The sequence below is a fragment of the Aethalodelphis obliquidens genome, unplaced genomic scaffold (assembly GCF_003676395.1).
Source record: "Aethalodelphis obliquidens isolate GAN/ISIS:26980383/991018 unplaced genomic scaffold, ASM367639v1 scaffold34, whole genome shotgun sequence".
NCBI lineage: Eukaryota > Metazoa > Chordata > Mammalia > Artiodactyla > Delphinidae > Aethalodelphis > Aethalodelphis obliquidens.
Genome location: NW_020837978.1, coordinates 352,888 through 376,035, shown reverse-complemented (window position 1 = coordinate 376,035; position 23,148 = coordinate 352,888). Strand labels below are relative to the sequence as shown.

General features: G+C 42.2%; 1 protein-coding gene across 7 annotated transcripts in view; it reads left to right on the top strand.

Annotated features, from left to right (window-relative positions):
* The window catches only part of EXOC2 (exocyst complex component 2), a 156,459-nt gene that overhangs the window by 50,959 nt on the left and 82,352 nt on the right, over window positions 1-23,148 (top strand). For all 7 annotated transcript variants that reach the window (XM_027128215.1, XM_027128217.1, XM_027128213.1 and 4 more), the window contains exons 7-11: window positions 8,970-9,050; window positions 16,852-16,997; window positions 17,132-17,213; window positions 17,951-18,053; window positions 21,718-21,836. In XM_027128215.1, coding sequence (XP_026984016.1) covers window positions 8,970-9,050; window positions 16,852-16,997; window positions 17,132-17,213; window positions 17,951-18,053; window positions 21,718-21,836 — 531 coding nt within the window. The remainder of the gene's footprint in view (window positions 1-8,969; window positions 9,051-16,851; window positions 16,998-17,131; window positions 17,214-17,950; window positions 18,054-21,717; window positions 21,837-23,148) is intronic.

Below are 23,148 nucleotides of genomic sequence, written 5' to 3'. Positions count from 1 at the left end.
AATTATTGTTTATCTAGTAAAAAGTAAGATATATTAAAAAAAAAGTTAGCCCAATTCTTTTTAAAAACAAGGACACCTATAACTAAGTACCTGTATAGCTAGATACCTATAACCCAAACTGTAGACTAAGAGGCCACACCTTCCTCAATTCAGAAAGACTTAGTTTCTAAATTAATTTGTATTGTTAAAGTTCGGACGTCCTATTAGCTTTTTCAAAACGCTTCTCCTCCTGGGCCAGACACGCTTGGTTGCCTTTTGACAAGTTAAATGTGCATCTGGTACAGCTCTCTGCACGTAGAAGTTAGGTCTTTGAAGGAGTGAGTTGTGAATGCCTGGGAGGGAGCTGAGAAGTCAGGTAAACTTTGATAAAGTCTCTGTGCCCTGCGTTTTTTGATGGTGTGCTGTGCTGCTTTCTTTGTGCTTATTGATATTCTAAGTTGTCAGTGGTGCTATGTCAGCAGCAGAAACTTGAGCATAAATGAACTGAGTTTAGTGTTCTCGAGTTGAACGAAGTTATCGATATGCCTGGTAGCTGTGCACATGATAATTTGCCATATGTGATTAGCAATTCTCATAACTATTGTAATTACAATATTTCCATAGCAAAAACATGCTTGACTTTTCTCTCCATCCTTTTTTTTTCTTTTTTTTTTTGCGGTACGTGGGCCTCTCACTGTTGTGGCCTCTCCCATTGCGGAGCACAGGTTCCGGACGCGCAGGCTCAGCGGCCATGGCTCACGGGCCCAGCCGCTCCGCGGCATGTGGGATCTTCCCGGACTGGGGCACGAACCCGAGTCCCCTGCATCGGCAGGCGGACTCTCAACCACTAGTGCCACCAGGGAAGCCCTCCACCCTTTTTTTTTAACATATGTATTTGTAAACACATGTATACTTGTATTCATTTATTTATGGTTTTACTTATGTAAATGGCTTCACTCCTGGCAAATTTCAAGAGATTTTATTTGGTGCATTAAATTTAGTCTCACTTATTAGACATTTGTCCTAGAAGTATACTGGTAATTTAAAGTTTAGCAAAGATGATAATGCTGACCAACTACCAATAAGCGAGTGACTCTGTGGCATATAGAAAATGATTTTAATGGTAAATTAGAAAATTTTAAACATACATATATCTAGCTTTTCTATTTTTTGATGTAAATGTACATTACAAAAAATATTAAACAGACAAATAATCAAGAATGACTTACAACTCTACTGTAGGGATAATCACAGTAACATTTTGATGTATTTCCTTTTGGTCTTTTTTCCCCTCAGCTTATATGAGTGCCTATTAAAAAATTGGAATTATATTGTGTATATAGTTGTGTGTGCTAGAAATCTTTTATACGTTAGGTGGCTCCTCTGAGTAATTATTTTACTATACTTTAGCATTTGATTTGTTTTATTAGTAGCTCTTTAAAAATTTTTTCAACTGTAGTCTTAATTGAAATTGAACTGTAGTTTTAAAAAATGCTTTTTCGGTCAGGTTTTGGTGCTACTGTTATACAGAATCATGTGGATCTGTACGAGTATATGTTCGTACTGTGAAGTGGGTTATGTAGATTAGGAATTATTTGAAATTTGAGAGCATTGATACATTGAAAGAGCTAATAAACTGTCTGCTCAGGTAATTAGCTTTACTTTCCTATTATGAAAAATTTCAAGCATGCTAAGAGTAGAGAGAATAGTACCATCACTTCCATATATACCTATCACCTAGCTTTAACAGGTCATATTTTTCCATACTTGCCTCATCGCAGGTTTTGAGGTTGGTTGGTTTGTGTTTTGCTGATCTCAGGCAGCACGACCTTTCTCTCCTGTGCACTTCAGTGTGAGTCCCCTGATAAGGATGTTACGTACTCGACCACAGCCGCGTGACCACAGCTCAGAAAGTTCCAGTAACCCTTCAGTATCATTCAAGGCCCCAAATTCAAATTTCCCCAGTTACACTTACTTGGTTTGTCCAAACCAAGATCCACATAAGACCCAGACAGTTCATTTGTTTGTTTGTTTTGTTTTTTTCAGTCTCTTAAGGCTCTTTTAAACTAGAACAGTCCTTTCACCTTCGCTACCCGTCTTCGTTTTTTTCATGCTATTGATTTGTTGAAGACATGAGGCTGTTTGTCCTGTAGGATATCCCATATTCTGGATTTGACTCATTACTTCCTCGTGGTGCCATTAGCTTGTATTGCTGGGACTTACCTGATTGGATACCAGTTAGGATTCAGTTTTGACCCTTGTGGCTACATGTGGTAGTGTGTGCTTCCGATCTTATCCCATCAGGAGACGTTAGTGTCTATTCTTCCTGGAGAGAGACCCTGGGATGTATATATAGACACTGGCAGTGTGTATATAGATACACTTTTGAAATCTCTGCTTTTTGTGTTTTGTGGATTTTGGTTTGGCTTTCTCCTGAAGTTCTCTATTTCATTAAGATTTTCATGCCTTTTAGAATTGCATTATAATTGAAAAGTCATTAAAAATTCATTGTAATAGGCCCTTGTCGCCAGTTTCATTCACGCGTGTGTCCTACTTCTTTGTTTACGTTGATTCTTTAGTTATGCCTTTTCTGTGTTTTTAAAATTTGAAATTTTCCTCTTTGATCTAGTAGTTTGTAGTGGATTTTTGTTTTTTAAAGTTAGTTTCTAGTCTAACTATATTATGAAAAGAAAATGTGTTTCTTGATAGATACCAGTTTTCTGCAACTGCCTGTTCTCTTCAGGGCACACTGATTGGTGTATTATTATCAGTGCCTGATTAATTACTTATGTTATTTAAGTCTAGGTTATTTATAATAAACATGCCAGACAAATCTCCCTCTTTAATTTTGATTCTGTCAGTTTTTCTTTGTATGTAAAACATGTTTCCTTTGTAACTTTTGATGCTTGGATTCTCTTGATACTATATTACACTGTAAGGTAATAATAATAGCTGCAAAATTGGGGCACTTCCCAGGACTACCGCAGGTTTGGTGATCAGCGGGAAGAACTCAACAGTTGTGTACTCACAGTTGTGGTTTATTATAGCGAAGGGAGACAACTTAGCTCAGCCTGGGGAAGGGCACCTGGGGTGGGGCCAGGCAGTCCCACCCACAGGGAGCCCTGGTTGTCCTCTCGGGTGGAGTCATGTGGCACCGACCCTCCTGATAGTGATGTGAGATGGTGGCGTGGAGTGTTGCACCCAAGCCTGGGTCTGGAGTTTTTATCGGGACTCTGTCACATAGACACGAGCTGACTCCCAACAGCTGACCTCCATCTCCAGTCCCTCTGCAGATCGAGCCAATGCCAAGTGACCAAAGCCCTTACCATAAACCACGTTGTCAGACTGTGCAGTGCAGCCCCATCACAGAAGATGCTTGAAGAGCTTAGAGGTGACCTTCCAGCAGCCGAGGGCAAAGGCCAGCCCCCTCTTTGGGCAAGATTAAATTCTTTACTGTACAGGATTAACATTCCATACCCTTCTTTTTGTATGCATTTGCTTGATGATATTATGCATTAAGTTCCTTTTAACCTTGAGAAATTTTGTTTTTGTTTCTCTCTTATAAGCAAGAAATGGTAGGATTTATATTCTTTTATGCCGTTCTGAGAGGTTCTGCCTTTTCATAGAAGAATTTAAGCCATGTACATTTATCATAAGTGAAACTTCTGTCCTTTTGTTCTATAATTTTTTTTTTTCATTTTTACCTCTGCTATATGGACCATATTGTTTGCAGATTTGGAAGAAATGGTCTTACATTTTGTTACAGGTTGTCTCTGACTCCTGATGTGCATGACAACAGTTTGTCACATCTGCATTCCTCATGTGCTTTCCTTTTTTCTGGTCTTAATTTAATCTGAAGTCATAGACCTAGCTGCTTTTTTTTTTACCTTTTCTATTTTATGATTCTGTTTCTAGATTTATTCTTGTCTTTTGCATTTAATTTCATATTTACCACAGTTACTTAAAATTTACCATTTATACACATACATTTCATTGGCTTTACTGTTTGTTGCCAGTTGTGTATGTGTCATCTTTCCTCTTCGGATTTTTTGTTTTGTAACTCTTGTGCGTTATGTGTTGAATTCCTGCATGCAGAAGTGTCTCTTGCTTTCATACATGAACAACCTCTTGGCCATAAGAGAATGACTTTTAAAACATTGGTCCAGGGTCTTTTAGTGTCACAGAGAGGAAGTCCTGAGCCAGAGTGATTCTTTATTACTTGCAGGTGACTTGTTTATTTTTCTCTCTGCCTAATGCTTAAGATATATTTGTTTAGCCTTAAATTATTTAAAAAAAAAACCCAAAACACCTTTTCAGGGTATATTGGAATGTAGGTCTTGTTTTTATTCATTTTACCCAACACTTGATGAGCTTTTAGAGCCTAGAGACTCACACCTGCAGGCTCTGACACTTTTCTTTCGCTCGGTCAGCTGTCACTCCCTGGGGTGTCTCTGAGAGGCTTCTTCCCCTGCTGCTTCCCTGCACGGTGCCCAGGGGAGGAGCCCTCTGCTAATTTCCCTCCCTCTCCTGCGTGCTGGGTGCTGGGAAATGGTGTTCTTAAACAGTCCTTTCCTTAAAGGGGTGTTGGAGGTGAGAACAGTAGGGGAGACTCTGTAGTCTTGAAGACTTGGGAAAAAGTCTGCAGGTGTGTCATGTCTGGGCCACCCTGTGTTACAGAGTTAGCTGGATAAATACCTTTCTCTGCCCTTTTGATATCAGCCGTGTTCTTCTCTTGACTGTAGTGGACTTTTTTCATACACAGTCCAAGGATTCTTTTCAGTGCATCCCAGTCAGTGTACAGTTGGCAGCAATTACCTTCTCGTATGGCTTTTATTTACCTTTAAGGTTTTATGCTGTTTTCTTTATTCCTTTGTGTACCATGAGTATTTTAATTAGAATTTGGCAAGAAGTGTGTCTGGCATAACTAATCTGCCAATGTTAACCTCGGTGTGTTCATTATTATAGTTTTTTCTTTACCATATCCTGCAAAAATATTCCCAGTAGCGTACTTCCCTTTCCCGTGGCTGTCGCCCTGCTGTTCCCTTCCAGGCCTCAAAGCCTTGAAGCCCAGGTTCTCCCCCGTTGCGGTGGTGCCTGTGGGGCCTCCTTACAGGAAAGGCCGGCTGTTCCTCAGTCCCTCTGACCCTCACCTGGCCAATCATTTGTTTTAGTGGCAGATCCAGCCCCATCAACTGCTCCTTGTGAGAACAGCTGTGGGCCTGGCCTTCTTTACCATATACGCTAGGTGAGGGGTCGCCGAGGGAGGAGGCCCAGGCAGAGCGGCAGCGTGTACTGCTCAGAACACGCGTGGCCCTCCCTCCGTCCGTGCGTTGCTGCTGCTCCAGGAGCGGGTGCCACTCTGTTGAGGGGTGCAGATAACCTTGGCATGCGCTTATCCAGGACCCACTTTTCTAAGTGGGCTCCTTTGTACCTGCTAGTCTTCGAAGGAGTAGTGGGAATTATGTTGTTATTGTTTTCAGTATAACTGAGGAAGGAAAGAATTCATAGAGTACCCAACCAATTTAGATGTAATTTATGTATGATTTAGCCACTCTGATAAAAATTTGGTAGAGTAAGAAGTAGAGAACTAAATGTTTGAAAAGTTCTATATAAATCTGAGTTATTAATACATCTCAACCTAACCCTGCCTACTGTCCTATCTTAGTATTATCCTCAGAGGTCGGCAACTCGACCAAGTTGGGCCACACCTGTCTTTGTACACGTCAGGAGCTGAACATGCCTGTTTTTCAAGAGTTGTTTAAGAAAACAAGGGAGAAGAATGTGTGCTAGAGGCCCCCTGTGGCCCTCAAAGCCCTCAATATTTACAGTGTGTTTCTTACAAAAGTAGTTTGCCAGTCTCTGGTGTAGCCTGAAATGCCTGCCGCACCCAGGCCGGTCACAGCATTCAGTGGTTAGAGCCTGCAGCTAGCTTGTGGATGGCCGTGTGCCTGACACTCCTGAGGGACTCCACCTGCACTCATGCCTTTCCTTAGTGCTCACCTAATAATGGCGTTATATAAATGCTTACATAAATATTATGAATTCTTAAATTGAAATTAGAAAATTCGATGTCTGCATTCTTCTGTCAGAGTTCAATAAAACAAATCATCTCTTTGAATCAGTAGGCAATCTTTCAGTAACTGATTTTTCTTTGAGTAGAACTTGCACATACACTTCTTTGTTTCCCAAATATAGATTTATGGTGTTCAGCTGCTTCACATATTTAAGTTTTAATACATGAGAAACTGTAACAAGCCTGTGACTGTGGACTGAGTTTTTTTTTTTTCCTTGAGGTTTTCCTGCTTATCAAGGTCACAATTTTTTTAAATTAATTACTTTATTTTTGGCTGCGTTGGGTCTTTGTTGCGGAGTGCGGGCTTTCTCGTTGTGGTGAGTGGGAGCTACTCTTCTTTGCGGTGCACGGGCATTTCATCGCGGTGGCTTCTCTTGTTGCGGAGCACAGGCTCTAGGCACACGGGCTTCAGTAGTTGTGGCGTGAGGGCTCAGTAGTTGTGGCTCGCGGGCTCTAGAGCGCAGGCTCAGTAGTTGTGGCGCAAGGGCTTAGTTGCTCCGTGGCATGTGGGATCTTCCCGGACCAGGGCTCGAACCCATGTCCCCTGCATTGGCAGGTGGATTCTTAACCACTGCGCCACCAGGGAAGCCCCCAAGTTGCTTATTGAGTTATACTATTTAAAAATGTTTTCAGAGAAAATAAAAGGTCAAGTGACCCAGACCTTGGGTTATTTGCATTAGTTTTCTGGAAAATAGGATTGCCTTTATCAGATCCTAGTGTCTCTGGGTCCTCATGCTGGCTGACAGCCTGACGGGTCTGCTGTGTGGAGATGGGCCCAGGAAGCCGCTTTGTGGCAGAACAGGGCTGTGAGCCATGCAGCAGCCTGGACCTGTGGAGTGGCGAGGGGCCTGTCAGTAGCAGAGAATGTGGCTGGGGACTCATTTAGCGCAGACTCTGACTTAGAAGCAGCATTCGAGCAGAAGTTCTCAGGTGTAACCTCTTAACTGCCACCAATAGACCGGGAGCGGTGACCACCTAATAACATGCCACGTGGCCACTGGCTCCCTTCCAGCCAGGACTGTCAGAAACACAGCAGCCTTTGCTCAGGAGCAGTGTGAACAGATGTGCTTGTTTGAAACATAGGCGTCCTTCTAGTTTCGCTTTTTAATATTTGGGCTTTTTTATCTCCATTCCTTAAAGATAGGAAAGTTCTTTTCCATTTAACTTAATCAGTTCAAGGTATGTGGAAATGTTTTATGTCATCACATAATCCAAATTTAAAATATTAGATGAATAACTCTTTTCATTCCTGAATCAACCAAGACAATTAAAAATGCAGTAGTTGGTTTTTTCCCCCAAATATATATATTTTTCTTCCTATGAATGTGTTTTTTTCAACAGAGAAGCAATATATTTTTAGAGTTTCATGCAAAATTTGAGGTTGTTTTACAAAAAAGTATAAAAAAGGACAAGATTAAGAGTAGAAACTAATTAAAAGAAGTCGTCGATGTTCAAAGCTCATTTGACCCAGAATTCCCTAACCAGTGAGTCAAGGGAAACCAACTAAATTGTAATTGATTAAAGAAACACACATCAGGTTTTTTTTTTTTTTTTTTTCCATCAGTTTTGCTTAGACAGACTTTTTTTCCCTGTAAATCTGCCACTCCTGACTGGTGGGTTGAGGCAGAACCTGTCAGTTCCTTCTAAGGAGGAGTTTGAATGTTAGAGAAGAGCTCATGTCCTGGAGTGCTGCTGCCCTGGAGTCCTGCTGGGATGCTGGGGAGTGAGCTGTCCTGCAGCGGAGTGTGTGCTGGAGCATGTCCGGGAAAGGCATAGAATCCTGGCTGTCTCAGCAGCTGTTATTTTGGAAAGAAGTCTTGTATTTGCAACTGAATGCAGTTCCCCACTGACATAGTAGTTCTGTTGTTCCCAGTTTACAGATGTGGAAACAAAGGTTGAGGGGGTTTGGGTCACCTGTCCATGCAGTGTGGGCAGGATGTGGTGAAGCTTCTTGTCCTGGGATCATACCGCTTGAGCTCAAATTTGGGGTTTGGCTTTGTGACCTTGATCAACTTATTTAATTTTACTGAGCTGTGGTTTTCCCATCTATGAAATAGAAATAACATTAGAAGCTCATCATTGGCTTCTTACCAGATGTGCGTCGTGCCTTAGAAACTTACCATGGTGCTCTGCTTATGGTCATGTCTCGATAATATTTGCCTTGCTATTTTTATTACTTTTACTGTGTCACAGTTTTGCATTTGCAATTGTATTTGGAGATTTGTTTTGAAATTTTTCTTAATGAGTCACCTGAGCAAGCCTGATCTGCTGTTTAAAGCCTCCTCTTCAGTAGGTAAAAGTTTTTAAATATAAATTAACGCTTTCCTAATACTCTTTATCAGAGTCATTCAGATGTGCGTCAGTGTTAGCAAACAACTCCAGTGTAATTCGTACATCCACAAATTGACGTATTGGTAGATGTTACTAGATATTTCTTGAGAACCTCCAGGGAAATAATTACAGACTAAATAGAATATGTATAATATGTATTTTGCCATGTTAAATCCCAAGGCTGAAATTAAATATTTTGAGGTTGATAGATATCAAATAGTAGTATTTCTATTTTGTAGTTGGTGAAACTGAGAAATAGAATGACTTTCTTATGGCCAGATATCAAAGATATTAGTTATTTAAGCCTCACTTTTCGTTTTTAATTCAACCGTCTTTACCACTCAGCCTTGGTGATCAGATGATTAAGTACGTGTATTATGTACTATTTTAATAGCATTAAACTACCATGACTTAATACTGGTGTCTGCTGGTTACTTTGCAGAGTTTGTGCAGAGTTTTTGTGTTTGTGCTTCTTTCTAGCACTGAAAATATGACCATTTTTTATGCTGTTTAAAAATGTCATTTTGACGTAATGTTTTCCCACCCATTAAAATAGCCTATATTTTAACTAGATCCTTTTTTCTAGCCATCCATCAGAAACTAGAAGCGGATGGAACGGAAAAAGTTGAAGGATCCATGACGCAGAAACTGGAGAATGTTCTGAACAGTAAGTTTTGTCCTACTACCCAAAACTATTTATGGACTTCATAACACGCTTTGATACAGTTCTTGGACCTGGTTTCACAGAACAAGGCAGTAAGTTGTATTTTAGTATTTATTTCTAAATAGTAGTGATTTAATGAACATAAAGGGAAATAAAAACATTGAAAATGAATGTTCTCTTTCTGTTTGCATTTTATTTATGAGAACTCATCATTTGAAAGCAAGCCAGTGTACTTCTTAAAAAGTAAAATTTGTTACCATAAAGGAGGCCAGAATATAAATAGCATCATCAAAGATAGAAAAATGCTGCGGCAGTAACCAAGATTGTCATTGACCAAAACCTGAAAAAGCATCTTCAAGTACGTGCCATCGTCAATGCAGATAACATCAGCTACTAGAGTGACAGATACCGAGCTGCTGTCTATTTATTTGTGCCTTACCTTTTTCCAAAACAACTTTAAGGCAGCTGCATACTTGAGTGTTTCCAACTCTGAGACATTTTGTAGGAATTGTAGGCCAAGAGAAACTGATACATGCAATTTGAGGCCCTGTCCACCTCCCCTTCTTTTTTCTGACATCTGTACTTGCAGCTACTTATCCTACTGATTCAGAAGAAACTCATCAGATAAATCAATCCCTATGATAATATTAGTGGCTTAAAAGTAAATTATTCTCTTCCACGTATGTAGTAAAAACATTTGACAAGGAGCAGTAACGCCCAGGGGACTCTCCTAGTCTTCAAGTATAAGCATATATAGCATATGATTTCTCCAGGAAGTAGAGTAGGCTCGAGAATAACGGAAACATTTAAGAACCCCGGCATCGGCTCTTTAGTGATTCTATAAATGCAGGACTGTGATAGCAAGTCAGTTTTGCACGTCTAGCTTAATTTAGTCCCATCAGCAAAAGTTTCTGAGCTTTTTTGTAAATATCTATTTGTCATTGACCAAAACCTGAAAAAGGTTTTGGTCAACGACAAATATCTAAACCTGGGGATAGCTCTAATAATAAAAGTGTTTCCTAGAAAGAAGCTTTAATTTGATACAGGCTTTCCTTGGTAGTAGAATTTGAGTACTTGGATTTCATCCCAAAATTTATGAGTTTAACAGCACTTTAAATTTTTTGGTCTCTGGTTGTTGGTATTATTATCATCATCATCACCATTTTGCCTTGGGATTTTACCTCGTTCCTCGTTCTCATCTGAGAACCAAGTCACCAGCTTTGTTCAAATGGCTATATTCTGAATTCAGCCCAAGTAAGCATTTACTGAAGCTATTTCTATATTAACATAGACATTTTAAGGTCTTGGATGGATATTTTCTGTTTAGGGATGTTATTTTCCCTGGAGAAGTTGCCATCAAACCATGATATCTGTTTAAAAAAAAGATTATGTCAGTAACTTTTAAAAGGTGGCTTGTGAGAACAATCTGGCTTAGTAAGTATCTCATTGTATCAGAAGAAAATGGATATTTGCTCAGGTTTGGAAAAAATCACGATCTGTTTCATGGGTGAGCCCTGGCATAGTACGTTAATGTAATTTTTTTCTTTTCAGTAGTTTAGGTAATTCTCCTTTGGGACTTGTGGTATAAAATTTGTAAGGGAAATGGTTTTACTTATGTTCCTTTATAAGCACAAACTTTTTCTAGAAATGTGTCCTTTTACCTTTCTACTGAAATTTGCTCTTTTTTGGGTAAAGTTGGCTTAACGTGAGTGTCACTTCTTTGAGACTCAGGACTTTCTGGGATAAAAATTTCCTGTAGATTACATTCCTTTGTAACAATCCGTTTTTCCTAGAAACATTTTTATGTCAACTGGACGTTGATGTTTGCTATCTTAGGGTAAGTCGTGTTAGTTTAGGTCAGCTTGGCGAACATTTGTAAGACTGGTTGTGTCAAGTGCCGTGCTGGGTCCAGCGTCGAGCTTGGTGCTGGGAGGGATGTGGCTGCCGCCCAACAAGCAGGTCCCCTGCCCCGACGGCGTGCCCAGGTCACCGATTCACCGATCTTCAGGAGCTGTACCTCTGGGGAACTGAAACAGAAATTTTGCAGGAGTGCAAATGTAGTCTGGTTTGCTTAAATTATATATTTTTTCTTTTTTTTGAATTTCTATTTCTCCATTTATTTATTTATTAGCATCTTTATTGGAGTATAATTGCTTTACAGTGGTGTGTTAGTTTCTGCTGTGTAACAAAGTGAATCAGCTATACGTACACATATATCCCCATGTCTCCTCCCTCTAGCATCTCCCTCCCACCCTCCCTATCCCACCCCTCTAGGTGGTCACAGAGCACCGAGCTGATCTCCCTGTGCTATGCGGCTGCTTCCCACTAGCATTTGGTCGTGTATATATGTCCATGCCACTCTCTCACTTCGTCCCAGCTTCCCCTTCCCCCTCCCCGTGTCCTCAAGTCCATTCTCTACATCTGCTTAGATTATATTAATGCTTTAATCTTGTGTATAATTACATACTAACTTATGTGCATTTTCCCTGAGTTATTTTAAATGAAAGTTTTTTAAATTTGGGCAACCTTTTCCACTTTGTTTCTAAAGGGTGATGTTGACTAAGAAATTCAGTCCCTTTTGTTCAGAATTTATCAATGTTGAAGCCTTTCATTGAAATTCTTTTTTGTTTTCACTGATACATGTTTCTCATATTTGCCTTGGTATTTAATAATTCCTTCTTGATTTCAAGCCAGTGATGAAGTGATGACTGTTAATTTCTATCAGATCCACATATCTCACTCTGTGTTGTTACCTGTTCCAAGAGCATAGAACAGCGCCGTCCAACAGAACTTCTGCCATGATGGAAATGTAGCTCTTGAGCACTTAAAATGGAACTAGTATTGCTGAGGAATTTAATTTTTATTCAATCTTAATAATTTGGCTTTTAAGTCGAAGTAGCCCCGTGTGGCTGGTGCGGCTGGGCTAGGCAGGCAGGTGCGGGGAGGGACCCTGTGGTCTAGGTGTGTGTCGCCAGAGCTGGGACAGCTAGACCTCTGTGCCCCTCACTGGTGTCAGGGCTTGCTCCCACAGTCCACAGATGCTCAGCCCCTGCGGTAACCCCGGGAGGCTTGTGCTGTAACCCGCATTTTATTGACGAAAAACTGAGGCTCAGAAGGATTGAACGCGTTACCTAAAGTCACATCAGCAGTAAGTGGCAGAGCTGGGATCTGTGTCTGTGCATCTGGCTCTGAGCCTGCGCTTTAAACTACAGACTGCCTTGCTGGTTTGGGATGCGTGGGTTTCAGTGACCAGTATTCTTGCCACGTTGCATCAAGCACACACCTGGTTGCTAGCTCTGCGGTCCACTGAACGTTCGGCAGTAACATGCCCAGCTGCTCTTCCTGCAGAGTCGGGGGGACCCACTGCAGACGCTCAGACAGCAGAGTGTGCCTGTGGGCAGCCTCCTCGTCTCCCAGAGAGAAGCTTGCAGACATTTCGCAGACATGGAGACTCAGAAGGGGAAGTTGGCCCACAGAGGTGAAAGTGCATCAGAAAAGGGAAAGTGATGACAGTGTGAGTGGAATTCAAATCCAGCACGACTTGGGTTGTAGAAGTGGCTGTGGTGGGGTGTGGACACTGGGAGGCCCGAGGAGCTCAGTGAGGGTGGACTTCCCCACCGAAGCCAGGAAGGTGTGACGAGGAGGTAAGGCTGTCCCAGAGGGAGTGAGGCCGATGGAGCGCTCAGAGCTGACCAGTGAAGCTGGAAGTACAGCAGACAGACGTGGAAACGAGCGTCATTGTTTGTCAGAGCGCAGAAAAGATGCTTGATACATGCTGTAAACTTTATGACAAGAAGAGGCGGGCTATCTTGATGATAAATTTTACAAAGCAATTAAACATTGAATTTTCAGTTTCTAATGTTTTTTATTATAGTGTGCTAAATAAAAATTAGTTTTACTGTTTTTTTCATTTTCTTATTGATCTATAACCAACAGTAAACAAGTTTTTAATGTTTCAGCAAAAATTTTCTAAGTCACAGAACAAGCGTCGTTTTCGCGTTGATTATTAGGATTGCTTGCTCTGCTCGGTTCAGCTGCCCGATCACTGACGTGGTCCTGCACATGGGCCCTGTGCTGTCCCTCCCTCAGGGGACAGAGTCCTGGGCACTGGTTCTGAGGCTGGTTTCTGGCACTTGCCCTGTAAGCGTTTATTGAGCGCTCTTATTCCTCTTCAGGGACAGGAGGATGAAACTTTGTGCTTTGCTTCCGAGAGTTTATAATCCAGTGAAAAAGTAGGACCAGATAGGTAGGGGATTAAATTGTGGTGTGACAGTGCTCTGCTGGTAGGGGTCCCGGAGCCCCGATGGAGAGAGGACGGGGGAGGACTGCGAGCCTCAGGAGAGGAGGGGGACAGGCCAGGCAGGCTGACATTGGCCGGTGGGCACTAAGTGGGCCCAGGTGCATCCCGGGCGGGGCAGGCCGCGCGAGGAGGAAGGCGCTGACCTCAGGGGAGATGGCTGTGGTCCATGAAGCAGGACCGAGTACCCTGGGGTGCAGACGTGAGGGCTGAGGCTGCCGGGTAGAGGGGTCTGCTCATGACAAGCTCTCTGTGCGGCGTTGTGGAGTTTGTCTTTATCTTGAGAATACTGGTGAGCCGTGGGAGGATTTTACATAAGGAATTCACATGGTGAACTTTTAAAAAAACATTCTGTCATCTGTCCAGAGAATGCACTGGAGGGAGCTGGATAGAGACCAGAAGAGAAACCGGTAGAAGTGTGCACTGGTGACGTGACAGCGGTTTGTAGGACCCCAGCGTCAGGCCTGGCTGGGAACAAGCACTAGGTGACTCAGGTAGTGACCTTGTTCATGTAATGTCGCCCTGTAATGTCAGATAGCTGCCTGTCGGGCCGTTTTCTGGAGTCTGTTAAGAGAAACGAGACATACAGTAGGTTGTTCAGTCTCTTTGTGTCCTGGTTTTGCTATGAATTTAAGTATACGTTGAAAAGTTACCTTCAATTTCATTCAGCTTCATTGTTCCTGGGGTAAATTGTGTCGTGAGTGTGTAGGGGGAAGCCTCCTCCCATCCCCCCCCCCTCCCCCCAGCTCCCATCAAGCAGAGACGCAGGTTATACATCACCCGTACTGTCCTCTGTGCTGGGTGCCAGTGCCATGAAAAGGGGCCAGAGAGAGCTTCGTGTTTACTTTAATAAACATGCTTGAAATGACCAGGCGCCATCAGAAGTACATGACTAGCTTTTGTGGATGACGGGTTCCTGGCACAGTTACAGTGTTTTTCCATCTTTGAGGGCAGGTATGAGTTTGATTGGTCAGTGGGCAGTACTGCAGTGACTTGTCTTCCCATCTTATTCTCCAGCTCTGCTGAGATATAGTTGACACAGGACATTGTGCAAGTTTAAGGTGCGCAGTGTGATGGTTAGATACCTGTCTGTGATGCCGCGTGTTCACCCCACCCCCACCCCCGCCAGCTCTGTCACCACACGTAATTCCATTTGTTTGTGATAAGAATGTTTGAGATTTCCTCTTGAAGCCACTTTCAGGCTACAGTACAGCATTGTTAGCTCTGTTTCCGATGCTGTGCATCACATCCTCAGAGCGCATCCATCTCCCCGAGGCCCCAGCCCGGCCTGCTTACAAGAGCTCGGCTTTTCAGGCTCCACGTGTAAGTGGAGCCACTCAGGGTCTGTCTTCCTGTGACTGCACGTGGCGTGGAGCCCTCCGGGTCCATCCACATCTCCCTGTCTCATGCTGAGGAAAATATCACTGCCCTGCCAGCCCAGCTGAGGCCAGTGTCATTGCTGTCAGTGCAGGGGGGGCATCCATCCCCCAGACCATGATGCAGTGTCCCTGCGGGGGGAAGGGGAGAGCCTTCAGCCTGCACGTGCCCAGGGCTGCTCGTGGGCTGGCACAGGTGGCCTTCAGGGCGGCCCTGCCTCCGCTCGTCGGGCCAGCGCGCCCTTCTCCTCTCAGCTGCCCTCAGGTGTGGCTGGTGAGCTGCTGCTGCTTTTTTATCCGCTTGCACAAATCTCGGTTTCCCTGCTTTCGTTTCGTTTCTTACTGTCTATAATCATCCAGTTATCAGAGCTATGAACTCCCAGGATTTTATTGTGAATGCAGTAAAGTTTGCAACAGAATAATTTATGGACAGAAATTATCTATAAATTAAAATCATAATTTCATGACTTAAAATTTGTACGTAAATTAGAATTCTCTATATGTATACATTTTTGTGTAACTAAATTAAATTTTAATTTTATAGTTTATAATTTCTGCCTATAAGTTTTTCTGTATTAAATATTTACATTTTATTTAATTTTAAGCAAATTTTTATTTAATTTTAAGCAAATTTTCTACCTGTGCTTGTTATAACTTTTAGGGGAGTTTGAAATTATTAGTTTGTATTTTTTTATTGTCTTTAAAATAAGATGAAAAAAAAATCTAGTTTTGGTGTCTTGTCCTCCTTCCTTGTAGAGAAAGTGCTTTGGGGAGTTAACATCCGCAGCGCACACATAAGTAATCAGCCTTTAAAAATATTCAGTCCCCATTCACGTATCTAATTCATTCATGGAGCCTCAATTCGTGAAGTTTATTTCTAAATGATAAACAAATGCTTAATATTAATTTTCTTCCAAGAAAAATACTTTTAACCTTAATCACATTTCCAGTATTCATTTAGTCATCATTATATGGTTTGGTGGCAAGAAAGGAATATATTTTTTTTCCCAGAGTAGAAATTTAGTATTCTACATTAAATAGCAGGTGGTGAAAATAGCTGTCCTGACAAAACAAAGTTTTTATACCAGGCCTTTAAAATTTCAACAGAATTTAAACATTATTTAGATAAAACAATTATGTTACAAAGATGACTTTTAACACACTCAGGCCACCCACAGTGTGGACCAGAGAATGCGGCATGCCAGCCACCCAGCGAGACTGAGGTCGTTTTTTTTTCATCTTTGCTTAAAGTATAGTCACTAGACCAGATAATGTAGAAACTTTTTATGAGCAGTGGTCAAACAGCCAAAAAAAGTTTATCCTTTTTCTTCCCTTTCCTTGTGACTAATTAAAAATAATTCACAAGTTGAAAAAGCTTAACTATTTTTGTACACGGTAAATTTTGTTTTAGATAAAGAAACTCTTTCATACAGTGATTCATAGAGTTTGAGGTCTTTAAGGTAAAAAAAATACATATATATAGAATGTCCAGTCTGTGTATCATTTTAAGAAATATTAAGCTGATTTAAGAAATATTCATTAATAGTGGTGTGTTAAAGTTTGACACTTTAAATTGCTTATATCATTTTTTGTGCCTGCTACATAATTAGATAATTTTATGTAGAAGTAGGATTAGGTCTAAAATATTTCTTTTGAACAACTTTTCTGAAAAATTTTTTCCGTTTTTTTTTATTACTATGGATCTGTAAATATTGAATCCAGAGAATTTAACTAGTGTACTTGTGTGTGCACGCGTGTATGTGTGTGGGTTTTAACCTGTTGTCTGAATTAATGAAATAACCTAAGGTTCCATAATGCTGTAAAACTTAAAAGAAGCTAAAATAAACGTAGATTGACATTAGACAATTTATTTGGGCCCGGTAAGTATGGTTATTCTTAATTGGATACCATTAACTGGTATGCACATATGAAAAGACTTCAGAGGCAAAAAGGAAATTGTATTTTATCAAATCGTAAAAAAAAACTCCAATATAGCTGACTTTTAGAAAAGTCTACTGAGTTTTAATATTAAGTGCAATAGCAGTCTAACATTTTATTTCTTTTGTCCAGTGACACATTTTCTGATTAAAATTAGTTTTTATCTAAGTTTCTTTTTGTCCTTTTAAAATAGGAGCAAGTAACACTGCGGACACATTATTTCAAGAAGTCTTGGGTCGTAAGGACAAGGCGGATTCCACTAGAAATGCGCTCAATGTGCTGCAGCGATTTAAGTTTCTCTTCAACCTTCCTCTGAGTATTGAAAGGAATATCCAGAAGGTAGAGTGCATATTTGTGTACCTGTGGTCATAGATGTCATAAATTTTAAAGAGTTGTTAAGATGTTTTTTATCTTAACCAAGTGTCTTCATTAAACTTTACTGACAGTCTCCAAAATGTTTCTTTATTTTAAAGGGTGATTATGATGTGGTTATTAATGATTATGAAAAGGCCAAGTCACTTTTTGGGAAAACGGAGGTGCAAGTTTTCAAGAAATGTAAGATTTGTTTATTACTTTTAGATTTTCTACTTTGCTTTTACAGGAAGAATGTGGAATGTAGTCTGCAAAGAATGTTACATTCGTTTTAGTTTTTGTTTATATGGTGCCCTTTCTCAGGTGTAAGACAGTTACTTCAGAAGTAACAGGATGGCTTTTCTTACTAAGATGGAGTGAAAACTGTAGGATAGGTTAGTCTTGGACATTCTTTGCTGCTTGTTAATCATGTTGCTATTTAAAGTCTTTTCTACTGGAAAGAATCAATTATAGATATTTTACAGAAACATAAATCTACATTTTAATCTTCCCTCTTCAGAAAGACCAATATATTTATGAATTCTAACCCTACTTTAAAGTAAACTAAACAACTTTTGAAATTATCTCTAAGGCTAGAGTTACAGAAAATAAGAAAAGCCTAAAATGCCTTATGGTCATGCCTTATTAACTGGGAGAAATATCACAGGGCTTGATTAAATTTGTAAATAATTTTATTTTTATTGTGGTAAATTTACATGCAGTGATATGCACGGGCTTACATATTGCAGCTCAGTGAGTTTGACAAATACCCACGCCCATGGAACCCACACCCTGGAGAGAGCGTTTTCATCACTCCGGAAATTTCCCTCTTGCCTCTTCTCAGTCGCCCCTCTACCCCAGGGCAGCCACTGTTCTGCTTTCCGTAATTGGATTTTAAATTTTCATTCTGTAAGTCGTGTAATAATTTCCTTTTTAAACAGATTATGCTGAAGTAGAAACACGGATTGAAGCTTTGAGAGAATTACTTCTGGATAAGTTGCTTGAGACACCATCGACCTTACATGACCAAAAACGTTATATAAGGTAAACCTTCTGCAAGAATTTTGACAAATCACATGTGTCTGGATAGTGCTGCATACATCATGTAACTCTTAAAGCTGATTTGGGGGAAATTGGGAGACTGATGAAACGGTAAAAGGGAAGACAAGTAGCAGAAATTTAGGGATACCTAGTATAGGACACCAAAATTCTTCTGTGTACTCAAAAATTTGGGAGCACTCACTCTTTGAAGGCAAGGAAATCCTGCCGGTTTGGAGAAAGGAAAAGTAGCCTCATTGCACCTCTCCTCCCGTCCACAGCACCTTCCCCAGCCTGGGGTTGCGGGGCCCTCCCCGTGGGCCCCCGCAGGTGGGGACTCCCTGACTGGCTTCGAGGGTGGCACTGTCCCACAGGCGGGAGGGTGTCTGGTGCCCCGAGAGTGGCCAGGGCTCAGCAGCAGAGAAAATTCTGAAAGCTTTCAGTCTTGAAAAGGAAGTGGGAGGGCTTACGTGAAAAAGACAGCAGTAACAGCAAAAGCCATGGACACCACAGCACAGAGGGAACCATGTTGCCCGAGAGGGAGGGGCTTCAGCAGGCGCAGGGGCGCTGGAACTGCTGACTGCCCCCCCCCCAAACAAGCCTGCGCAGCTGTGTCTGAGCCTCACAGCCGCCATGCGGTGTCTGCATCACACCTGGAGCGCAGGTGAGGACCTGGGACTCAGAGCGGTCGCTGCTCAGCACGCACCGCCACAGGCCTCCCTGTCTGTCTGGCTTCACAGCCTGTCTTTGCTTTTCTCTAAGTGCCCCCAGAGGAAAGAATGCATTTGGGAGATTTTTCTGGCCTGTAGAATCATAGAACTCTAATGCTGCGAATAAACTGCACGTTAGTTATCCAACCGCCTTTTTTTTTTTTTTTTTTTTTAAACATGTAAAGTAACAGAGTTCCAGGAAGGTTAATCTCTCATGTAGGAAACATAGCTGGTTAGCATCTTGTCTGTGTTCTGCTGTGTTGCTTCACTAATCGGGCTTTGTGTCTATTTACCTGTTTACACTTACTCTTTTTCATTTGCTGATAGTCATACGTTAAACCTTATTGAGTGCAGGATTTCTTTGTGTAGCGAATTACCATTTATGTAGATTACTCATGTACAGTTCCTGTGACTGGTTAACCTACTGGATACCGTTTAAAAGATGGTGGGTGTTAAAAAAGATTCTTTAAAATGGCCTATTTAATGTTTTATTCCCTGTCATTTTAAAGGGAAAAGAACAAGAATGTCACTGAGAATGTCAAGTCATTTACTTATTTTTTAATCATTATTTTATTTTTGATACTTTGAGAAGATACTGAGCAATTTTATCATCCTTCTTAAATTATGGGTTTCATTATTAATGAATAGGAAAAACAACGTCACAACCAGGCCACATATCTGTTGGACTTTGGAATCTATGGTGCGCAGTCCTTTGAGCACCAAGTGGGGGTGAGACTCTCAACTTTATCATCAGCAAAACTCCATCTCTTAGCTCTCACGTAACCAGGTTGCGCAGGGAATGAGCGAGTCAGATTACCCCTGTGTTGTTGTGCTGTTGTTCACTGCTGTATCTACCTAAAGACATCCTGATTCTTTTCACTCTCCTTACTCTGGTGAGGCTAGTAGCTCAAGTAAGAAGCAAAGTACCACATACTTCTTCCATGCCAGTGTGATTCTGTCCTTGGTAATTGTTAAAAATCATGTTCGAGTATGGCTAAATACTTTAATTCTTAAATTTAAAAATTTTGAGCCTATGCTCATCATAATTAACATTCCTTACCTTCTGCCCTCTAAAGATGTTTTTTAAAAAGTGTTCTCGGATAACACGTATTTAAAAGAAATAGCAATAACCTGTATCATATGCTAAGCCAAGATCTTTGAAATGAAACTACAAACTAAAAGAAAAGAAGACGCTCATTGCATTAAGTCATTTAACCAAGGAAGAGCCTAGCACAAGTTGTGCTTTTGAACTGAGACACTGCAGAGTTTCTGAGACAAGAAATTTATCTTTCTTTATAAAACTCTTTTATGTAATACCCATTAGCAAGATGATAGAAAGAGGATTATTATTAAATTTTGGGAGGACCTAGTCAGCATACTAAAAAGACATAATCTGAGAAGATGCTGAGCAGAAAGGCATGTTGATCTTGCTGTACTGCTCGAGAGCGAGCCCTGTGACGGCCCCTCTGTGTGCTGCTGGTGGTGTGTGCACACAGAGGGAGGGAAGCCGCCCTCCGACAGGGACGGTGCCGTATTTACTGCTGCTGCCGATCTGAGGTTGCTGTTGAGTGCCAGCGTCAGGAGGTGCAGCAGGACCTGTCCGAGGGCACCTCCGGCAGACAGTCCCGCCCTGGCAGGAAGGGTGGAAGCTCACGTTTTGGGGAAAGAAATGACACAATGTACTATTTGTCATATTTACATTCCAGAGGATAGAAGAGGAAAGCCTGTGTGAGGGGAAGACTCAGATTAGGTTTTGAAGGCTTTGCTGAACGTCACCTGTTAGATCCTCCTGGGGATGCTGGTAATTGATTTGCCAGACTCTCAGCACAGCCAGCCTCCTGGCCCCTATAAATAAAGGGTCATGGCTCGGGTAGGAGAGGAGCCCGCACGGGACACCCCGCTGTCCTCGGAAACCATTCTTCCCCGTTAGCCCGTGGAGGTCAGGGGAGGTGGGTCGTTCCCGAATGTGATGTCAGGTTTCTTCTCAGTGTTTTATTTGCCACTAACTTGTTTCTCCTCTAATTAGCTGCTAAGTAAGGAAATACTCAGTATTGCAGAAGCTGGGGAGAGAAGCCCAGGTGTGTCCCTGCGTGTTTAGAGGTCACAGCTTGTCACCATTAATTAAAATTTATTCTTGAACAAAACTTTTAACCCCAAGACAACAGACAGCTTAGGGTTTAAGAGTTATTTTAAGACAATAAGTCCAGCTTTTGAGGTTGATTTAATTGGATTTAACTTGTTACATTTATATATTTCATGAGGGCCAAGTTTTGAATGATATTTGGCAGAAATTTTTCAAGTTGTCTATCTGGGTTTGGAATTTTTACAGAGAAAGAAGACTTTAAATATTTTAAGAACTATTTAAAAACTAAGAAAAATGCCCATCTATACTGTATTTTCTAGAGAAATATCTTCTCATGAATTAGAGTTTAGACTTAGAAGTCAGTGCTTGCTGTCACCAAATCTCTTTGTGTAATAAAGTGTTGCCCTGTTTGGATCCTGCAGAAAAAAGGGTCACACTGCCACCTCGTGGCCGTATTTCAGACCAGAAAGGAATGAAGAAATACTCACGCTGAGGCCTCTGCTGGCTCTCACCTGTTTTTTGTGTGACTGAGAACTAAGTAGAAACAGTCTGTGAACAAAATGTAACCATAAAGATACGCTCTCACTGGGCGTTATAGGGGCATTGCAAGTTGTCTTTGTCTCCTTGGTTGTATTTTTATAAAGTCCTAACTTCTTAAAGTGTAGGTTTATTGTTTGTTAATTGCCTGAAAAGAAATCTGAATATATTTCATTTAGAACTGAATATTAAAGACTAGTATTGACGAATGCTTTACTAATTGACAAAGTTTTAGGTTTTCTTAAAAGTGATGACTTTAAGATATGCTAGCTTTCCTCTTGTCCTCATTATGGCTGTGCAGCAGAAGCTGCCGGGATCAGCCTTGGCCTTGCCGTTTCAGGTACCTGTCTGACCTCCACGCGCCAGGCGACCCTGCGTGGCAGTGCATCGGAGCCCAGCACCGATGGATCCTCCAGCTCATGCACAGCTGCCAGGAGGGCTGCGTGCGGGACCTCAAAGGCAAGACCCTTTCTCCCTGCCTGAGTCCTCCCCCTCGTCACTCGACACACTCTGGGGACGCTCTAGATTGAGGGATGAGTCGTTCCCTTTGTAACTATACCTGCCCCCCACCCCGGTTAGCGTCCTCCCTGGGCGAGTAAGAGAGCAGGGGAGGGAGAAAGCCCTCTCAGCATGCCTGTCTCATGGCTGACTGGCAGTGTTGACAGAGGTTCGGCTTACAGAACAGTTACCTCTTGTGGAAGTGACATGATGTTGTAGAAATGATACTAGTCTTGATCAACAGGAACAGTACACTCACTATTCCATCAAGTGCATGTTGAGCCCTGCTGCGCACCAGGCACCATGCCAAGTCCAGGTGCACGGACGCAGTCCCAGCCCTCATGGAGCTCAACTAACCAAGTACCAGGTTGTGACTGGTAGATGGCAGGTTTGGGGACGTGTCTTAGACAGGACTCTGTGTTAGCAGAGAACCTAGAGGATGAGGAATGCCTGCCGGGCCGCCTCCAGCACAGGCCCTGAGGAGAGTGGAGGAAGAGTCACAGCTGGTTCACAGCCAGCACAGTGGCATGACTTGAGGCCGGGTGAGGAGGCCCCGGGCCTCCTTCGTCCAGGGGTTTGAAGCCTGGGAAAGACCCGATGAGACGGGGACAGTGGAGCCGGTTAGGAGGCTGCTGTGGTGATTCAGGCATCTCGCCGGCACGGGGGCCGTGGGTGTGGAGGAGGAGGGGATTCAAGAGCTGTGCGGAACTTGCGATCGCCAGGACCTGGTGAGGGAAGGAGGGGTAGGAGGGGCTCGGTGATGCCCAGAGGTCTGGCCTTGGCAGCTGGTTGGGATGGGGCGCCGTGGGGCTGGGGCGAGGAGGAGAAGACGGTCTTCCCTTCTCTTTGGACCGGTTGGTGTGCGGCTGTCTGACGAACAAGTGGAGGCGTCCAATAGGTAACTGAATTTAAAGAGCGAGAGGTTTGGGTGTGGTCTGCACGTAGATGGTCCCTGGGAGTTGACATATTCACCCAAGAAGGAGAAAAAGGAAGAAAATGTAGGAATGTAGGACAGAGTCCTAGGGAGTGCTCTTTACAGCACTGGTGGAGGAGAAACCTGCAGGGTGGCCAGGGAGCCGGGAGGGAAAGGAGGGTCAGCAAGGGTTTTAAGGTGAAGAGTCCGATAAAGGGGTGTCCTTTAGATTTTGTGCTGAGGCTGTTGATGACCTTGGCAAATGCAGTTTCAGTGGCCTGAGACACCAAATAGATTGTATAAATAAGGCGCAGCGATTCTTACAAGGTTTCCGGACGAGAAAGTGAAGTAACATGAGAG